This window comes from Echinococcus granulosus, assembly GCF_000524195.1.
Source record: "Echinococcus granulosus chromosome Unknown EG_S00002, whole genome shotgun sequence".
Lineage (NCBI taxonomy): Eukaryota > Metazoa > Platyhelminthes > Cestoda > Cyclophyllidea > Taeniidae > Echinococcus > Echinococcus granulosus.
Window position 1 is genome coordinate 2384672 of NW_020170382.1, and position 8539 is coordinate 2393210.

The 8539-nt window shown below is 40.1% G+C and overlaps 1 protein-coding gene across 1 annotated transcript in view; it reads right to left on the reverse strand. All coding sequences in view use genetic code 11, as the record gives it.

Moving 5' to 3' along the window:
• Positions 1-8539, reverse strand: part of EGR_00604 (putative asparaginyl-tRNA synthetase) — a gene marked incomplete at both ends in the record, with an annotated part of 17880 nt that overhangs the window by 8668 nt on the left and 673 nt on the right. The window contains 3 exons of the mRNA XM_024489853.1: positions 1582-1914; positions 7396-7614; positions 8219-8531. Of these exons, the coding sequence (XP_024355850.1) occupies positions 1582-1914; positions 7396-7614; positions 8219-8531 (865 nt within the window). The remainder of the gene's footprint in view (positions 1-1581; positions 1915-7395; positions 7615-8218; positions 8532-8539) is intronic.

The following is an 8539-nucleotide window of genomic DNA, read 5'->3' on the forward strand; positions in this document are numbered from 1 at the left end:
GAAGATTACCTGTGTATAGTACTTCACTAATTTGATTTTTACCGCTGCTTTGATGGGGAAACTTCAGCAGTGATACAGTTGTAAGGAATACTTGTAAGTTTGAACGGATTTTGGCTGTCACAAGAAGTTCGGAGGAGTTAGCAATTCTGGGTGATTGACAGGTAGTAAGCAGACGAGATAATAGAACAGCAAGACATCTCTGGTGCAAGTTCTGTTGCCATGTGCAATCATTGTGTCTTACTTTCCAAAAAACTGGGCCGTGTGAACTAGAAAGCAATGCCATTTACCTTATCTCTATTTCACCAGTGTGCCTCTACCACCCAAAAGCTTATTCGAATGAAATTCCGGGTGGGTCAGAGAGAATAAAGTTTTGAAAGATTGTGGAGGAGAGTTCACTGCAATTACACCTCTTTGAGGTAGTGTGGAAAAAAAAACACTTTGAAAAATCGGACCCATCACGCACTTTCCTTTGTTCCTTCACGAATGCTGAAGACTTAACCAAATATTTCAAATACATTAAAATACCACCTTCTGTCCAGAGTACGGGAATCTCTTGATAACAAAATGCTACTATGATTTGTTCCATCGTCTCCGAGGCAAACTGACCAAAACACGATAGCACGCCATGAGACTTGTCAATTATCGCTGGCGAGTTACCTATTATGCCACCAATAGCCATAAAACCAATATAATGTATCAATTGCACATGAAATCTAGAAATTGTAGAAATTTTATAGAAGTGACGATGCCTGGTTTAACAAATCGTTATAACGTTTGATCAGGATTGTAGAACTGTCAATCCCATACTGTTTTAAAGGTATGGCTTGATTCGTTCAGTTGATACCATAAATATGCAAAAATCTTTTTCTTCGATGGAGAATTACAGTTCTTCCAATAAAATAAAGCCTTGTTCAAAGAATTTTTAAAAAGAAAAATTAAAGCGTATGATGGTGATTGGCTGAAATGTCGGTAGAAGTAATCTAAAGTGGAATTAAGGTTTACCCTACAGCAAACACAATGCGACTAAGGGTTCCCACTTTGCTCTGTGATCTCTATTCAATACTTTAGGACTAATTTAAGGCTTTAATTCTGAACGAAATCAGTGAAAATCCTATCTACATAGACATACAAAACTTCTCCTTAAAGTTCATCGACGGACTATTTTTAAGATGGCTTTAAAACAATTTCGAGTAGATCATTCGCCTGTCAAGCTTTAAACGTCGGGGTACAAATTACTTCAATTAACAGTAGTATATCCATCATATTAATGGGCCCAAGGATTGTAGATGAAAAGTGAGTCTAAATCAAGGAACCGGATAATTTATGCTATGTCAAAAGAGAAGTGGACTTCTTTGTTTAATTAGAAGTATTCCATTTACTCGCCACAACCAACACATATGTAACCAGTCTTGTGCCCGAAAAATTCCGAATTCTAGTGCCGAACTTCCGCAACGACTATATAGCTATGAGAAGCCACAGTAACTGAAAAGGAATGCTATTTAACAGTTCCGGTAGATGGGAGAAGCACTGCAAACTCATGATCATTAAACAACTCTAAAGAACAGAAGGGAATCGCACTACCTCGAGGTAACCACGTGTCTGAAGGACGCGACGGACGATAGATTTGCACGCGGCGCGAAGACGAAGCATTGAAGCCATTTCGGGAAGGCGGTGGCGCCAGAAGAGTCCGTGTTCGGAGCGAAGGAGGCCGAGACGAGGACGCGAGTGCGACATTGCACCCACTATGTGGCTGGCTTCTGCGGTGATGGCATTTACCGGAGGACTAAGGAGACGGACGCTCTCTGCGCGAACCTCTGGCGCATGCGAATGGCCGTGAAGCACCATCTGACCCTCCACATAGACCGCACACCCCACGGACAGACCTTCTGGCACATTGGGTGTTGAACAGACCACCTGGATAGGAATGTGAGTTTGCTTAGACTGTGATAGTATAGATGAACATGGATGTCTATTGCATCTGTTTTTGAGGTAGAAACAACTCTCATTGATATGGGAAAGGGGTTAAAATGCATCTATCCACTACTGCAAGATTACTTTCGCATTGATGATTCTTTTGAATCTACGGAGTTCTGCATCTCGAACTGCAGGCAAGCTAGAAACGTGCAAAATCATGTCACCGTTAATCAAAGACAGTAGGCGAGAGTCATCTTAGCTGTACTAGTGATGGCTCATATCAATGGAACTTTTTCGAGATCGACAGACTTCCAGAAAAGTATCAGCATCTGTTTTAGGAGTAAGCAATTAGATGGCACATAAGAAGTTTGCCCTTTTGGGATCTATCATGGCGTTGGGGATGCCTGCAACCCTTAAAAAGCTCCCCTCTCTCGATTTTCTAGAAGTTCCCATTTGTATCACTAATTTTCAGACAATCTGGAAGGTCGCTCGCTCCTTTACTCCTTCCCAATCGGCCGGCATCACATGCAAATGTACTTTAGGGGCAATAATAATCACTACTAGGCCAAGGTCAATAGTATGCTATTAATATGTTAGACTAGAGTGACTGCTCCCCCTCGGTAGTCTTTACCAACCAGTCAGTTATGTTTTACGTACAAATCGTATTGCTTTGCTTACACGTATCCCTAGGAAAATAAGGACGTCCGTAGCCAGATCTTATCTAATGAGTACTTTGGTTGGAACTCGATAAGATTAAGGCCCGTGACCACAGACACCAGTTTATGGCACAGCCTCCAGTATAAGTAAGGGAAGAACGCCATGTGAATGTAGGTGGTCCTGCTTTTGCTTCTATCTGCGAAGAGATTGTTACTTTCTATGCTGATTATTGCCCTTAACTTTCATAGATTTAAGTAGCACAAATTGCCCTTCCAAAGCCATGCAGACAGCTTGAATGGGCGCAGAAGCAATAACAAGCGACAGGAAGACCAAATCACAGCTTATCGAAGGTCACGACTTCCATCAGCTTAACTTCTCACATGCAATCTCTTGGTAGCCTAACTTCTATCACATTGCTTACATTCCATTGAGATCTACTGACACCCAATCAGGGCGTAAATGCTTGGTTGGTGGGGGATTTTCGCTATGATAGTTTACATATCGTTCAGTGATGATGGGGGAAGAACGACATCTGTGTAACTTTATACCTACTTCTAAGGCCTACATCACATCGAAGTGCTTGTCCCAACCCGACGCATGCAAAATGCCAATGCTGTCAACAGCTTAACACGCATCAAAATTTAGTGAAAGCTTGGGTCTTGCCATTACTCTTCATTCATCAATAAAGCCCCTGTATACAAGATTTTTAAACAGTAATACGATTAATTATAAATGCAAGAATTGGTGTTATAGCAATTTTTTCAGACGGATCTGACTTTCATCAACATCTAGCAGCAAGCAAAATGTGAATATGCATGCTCACTAAAGAAAAAAACCCTTTGCTTGATTGTCATGGATTAGGGGATGCGCTCAAGCAGACATTCATATTGTTTAATTCCTACTACACGGATAAGACCCTCACCTCACCTAGCTGGGACACAAACTCCTGATTAGCGTGTGAGAAAATCTCGCCCTGGCAGCCTGCCAGAAAGTCTAGACCACATCGAGAGGCACTTATTTCACCTAGAGGCGCGCGGGAGAACACATACGGAGCTGTTCGTTTATGGGTCATTCTGTGTGAAATTGGTCCAGAGGTATTCATCGCTTTTTTTTAACATCGCGTTTCAGAATGGTAAACAGTTACCCAAACCAAATAGATTATATGGATTTACTGAATCTATTTTCCCTAAACTCATTGGGAGATGTTGCAACTACTGGGAAGCTATAAAGAAATACGTGAACCAGTAAAATAGCGCAAGTTCATGCATCACAGCAACATTGTGCGTGTTCATGACGTAAACAAAACCAGTTTACAAAATCTTCTATTTTGAAGGAGGAAATGACCTCAACGAATCGCATGACTCATAGAATATCTGCAAATGAATTCACATAGCTCTACGATACTGCTCGCAATTGGCTCAAGTAGTAAGCGGATATATGGTAGGTAGGTTTCAGAGGTGCAAAACAGCCACAAAGGACCGGGTAATTTAAGTTATGAATAATGACTTGCGACTCCCAGAAGCATAGTCAACCTAAATCTCATTAGCTAGGATTCGCTCCTTCTCCACAAGTACAGTTTAAATATTGCGCGGTGATTGCAAATGGGATTTGGATTTTGCTCAAGTCTGTACTTCTTACAATAAATTGTTATGAACTTTAGTCTTGCAATTTACGTTCGGTTAGCATACTCACAGAAGGACATGAAAGCATCACATGAAGTTGTATGGAGGCAATCAGGAAATCCGGGAAGGATTAACCACTCACAAAATATGATGGTACACATACTCATCGATACAAGTGGATTACGGCATTGTGGTAGTAAATAAAAAAGTCGCATCTGGTAGATATAAAAGGAAGTGGATCCTTAAAGTGCGATTCATTTAAATGTTGTGAATAAAAAAAATTAAAAAATCGCAAAATCGGAAAATTGTCTCTAGCCCTCTATTTCGCTGCACGCATCATTAAAGTCAGATCGTCTGTATATGTTGTAATAGAGTTAACATCATCAAGACATCAAAAATATCCGGTTTACCATTGCATTAATTGACAAGCGACTAAAAGAGGGTAAATGTATCATTTTACTGCTTGCCGCGAACAATCCAGGGGCATCTGTTTACATTAGAACAGAGGTAACAGGCGGAAAAACAAAAGTAAATTATTCACTTTGTTCCTTTTGAAATTAGTATCACACCTCTAGCCTAGACTACTATTCATGGTGCCAAGTTGGAATTCGATGCCTAGCGAAAGGATAGCATACATTCAATGGAATCTGAAAGAATATGCTCAAGAGTCATTTTTCACCAGTGACGTCAGGGGAAACCAAAACTTGTTGCACAATTGTTAGTCGAATAAAAATTGGTAAGAATGCTCTAATTCGGGATTTTATGGTCGCCTACAAGATAAAGCAGCACGAAATCGATCAGACAAACCAAAATCTAATGAAAATTTATTAACAAAAACCTATTGTTTTTGAATTCGATAATAAGGGGAGAAAATTATTGCGATCGAGCAAGAAATCAAATATACAGGAACGGAAGTGATGAGAAATGGTGTTTGGAGTGTGCCGAATATCGTCTCACGGTCAATGAAAGGCATATTCTCTCTAAGCTACTTTTCATAAACACTGAGAGGAAACCATCAAATTTGTCACAAAAATTGTTCAAGCTTAAGGAGAATTACACCTTTGTGCCACCTTTGGTTTACTTTCAGATAAAATACGCTGATAACTGTGAACAGTGATGCGGTAGAACCTACCAGCGCTCACTCCTCGAAGCAATTTAACAAGAAGGAAAAATAGGCACGAATATTGAATCAAGAAAGGAAACCGGTTTCTGTTCAATTTGCCTTAGTAAGTATGGCCCGAGTGATTATCAACGTTACGGCAATGCCTTTTTCTGTGGTTAGCAAAACTTAGCACTGAATTTTTCGCACAATCTCCCTTCATCGAGCAACAAAAAGCGCCATTTTAAAGTAATGCTTAAAGGTTATTTTCAATGACAAAAAGCAAGAGCACTGAAGTTAATTCAGATTAACATGAATTAAATTAACGGTCACTGTCAAAGTTGATGGGCGACAGCTGCCTAGCACTAAAGGAAATTGAGAATGCTTACTCCCTTTACGATTTCATCAACATCTGACCAGCAAAGGAATAAAGTACGCTTTGTAAAAATAATAGCAGGTTTGATTAGGGGAACTCGTACTCGATTGCATAAAATAGATACAACCTACCATCAAAAACTATCGCCACCTTCCCAGAAAAATTTCATTTTAACAGAAAAGGGGTGGGGAAACAAAGAAGCTTTTTGCTCAGTAGTCTTGGCAAATGTGACTTTAGAATTCAAAGGTCAGAGTGGATGTTAACTTGAATGATCAGGATTTTGTAGATGAGACTTTTTCAGTCACTCACTCCCAAGAATAGCATTTTCGATTGTTTTCCTGCAATGGAAGCAATAATTTTCTTCCACCACCAAAAAAGAATCCTCTTTTTCCCGAGAGCAGTACATCACACACGTTAAATTTTCATTGGTAGCACCGCACCGTCCAGCGATTGTTGCTTATTTTGAACCAATTTGAGCGACTCAATTTATGGAACAGAAACACTCGCTTGTACTGTATTATGTGAGTTTTAATGACATGTCTGCATTCATCTATTGTAAAAGTTCTAGAAAAAGATCTCTTCTTTCATCACCGACAGTTGTATTGCATAAATAAGTGGACTTATCAACCTTCAATTTATCGGGCAAAACGAAACTGAATATGATGTTTCCTAACATAAACATTTTAGGAAACACCTTTTTTAAAACATCCTTTCCTACACAACAATTTCAACAAAAAAAGGCTTCAACGGAGGTAGTACTGCGTTTCAAGAATCAGAAGAGTATTTCATTCAAACAATCAAGGTTTGAATAGCTTCCGTAGGGTTGCTATTTTTGTCACGTTTTTCTGTAGCAATTTCGGCACACTTTTACCACTGCCACTGGAAAACAAACGCCTTTTGGAGGTAAGGTATCACATAAGCACACCAAATTCCTATCGCTAGCACAGCACCACTAAGTAGTCACGACTCCACCCAACCAGATTTGAACAACGGAAAAAATCTCCCTAATGCCAAGAACAAGGCAACATCCATTCTGTGATCTTGCGCTAGTCGCGTTGAAGCACTTCATCGGTGATATGTAATTAGGAATCCATCCCTCTTAAATGTCACAAAGAAAAGCGTTATGTTTCGCCATAGGTTGTTATCGCAAACAGCAAAAGCTTTGCTTCCACCGGTGAAAGGCAGGTATGTGATAAAGTTGGAAAGAATACACGGGGTGATATCCTAAAAAGGTGTTTCCAGTTTGCCATAAAATTAAAAGATACTTAATACATGGACTGAACTAGTGGGACTTAGTTTCCTGCTACTTTTTCCAACTTTTCGGTTATTGCTGGAATAAGTATCTCAAGAGAAAATCGTATGCTTTTTTATTGGAGTAGCAATTTGACATTTATTAGAGATTTAAGGAACAAACATTTGCATCTATTGACCCGGTTTAAATTGTATTTAGCTACTTTTTCCAAAGATAGGTAAATCTCTTGCATTAAAGGTTACTAGGACCCTTCAATAATTATTTTAATAATACTAAATAAAAATTTTCTGTTAGAGAGACAAGGGCGATAGATAAAAAGCATATAACCGTCTCTAGTTGAGGAGACAGTGCCAGTCAAATAAGAAATTATTCGCTCCAGCATTAACCACATGCTCAAGCTCTTGAAAGCGGGTGACAAAGAAATGACGCCAGTGGCTAGTCCAATTATTTTGGAAGGGAACCCAGCCAAACGCACCTGCAGGTCATTAGGTGAAGTGCCATCATTGACATTGAGGAAGGTTTTGGTCTTGTGCCGACGAATAGACTGCACCCAGGCGATGGTATTCGCGCGCGGTATCTCCGCGACCTCAATTGGAACGGAGCTAAAGAATTGGTGGTGAACGCAAAACGCTATCCGCGACACCCTCCTCCAGGAGTTTATCAGTGGAAACAGCGACCAACTCATACCGTGACTCTAGTAGGGGATAGAGAAAGGCTGAAAATGAGTGTATACTGCCTTTGGAAAAGCACCGTAGTAGTGACTCACTTCGAGGCAAGAAAACGATAACCCAAGAACGATTTTAATCACCATATTTCCACAAAGTCATCCGCACTATATTTAGATTTCTCTAAGCCCACAAGCCTATCAGCACTGCCGCAGCTTCGGGCGAGTGAGGAGGGTGTTTTCCCTGACAAATTGATTGTAGCAGACCACACTTTAATGATAATTTACACAAATTTGGCACACTAACGCAAGTATTTCAGGCAAATCCAAAAATGGGTCCCCAAGGAATAATTATACAAAACAAAATCAACGTGAAGAGTCAACGATGGACACCTCACCCCTCACTCCCAAATAACCTACCAAGTTACACAGTCCGATAAGCCAAAATGAGGCATATCATCATGAATTTCAAAAAAAAAGGCAAACATACATAAAGGAAACTTTAGAAAGTCAATTACAAACGCCTGGATTTGTAGGAGGGTTTTGCGGCAAAAAGGTGGCGGAAATATATGCAAGTTAGGAAAATGAATATGAAAAGGAATGAAAAACCAAAAAGAGGTATTTTCAATGAAACTTTGGCTATCTGGTGCGCCTTGGCGAATTCCAAGTCAAGTGAAAGCGCGAGTTTTTGGTAATGAAGACCAAGAAGTGCACCAATATGAAAGACATTGTGGCTGTGCCCAAAGTAGTCAAATTTTCCGGGGTAGAAGTACTCAGGAAAGCGTGAGACGTAGAAAATTATGGAGATAATGCACGTTAAAAATTGCTTCGGCCAGATCACAGCAGAATCACAGTAGTGAGGTGGATAGGTATTGGCGCCACAGTAGCATGCGTAAATCTTGTACAAAATAGGAAAAGACATGATGATCCCAGGTGCTGCAAAGGCACTAACTCG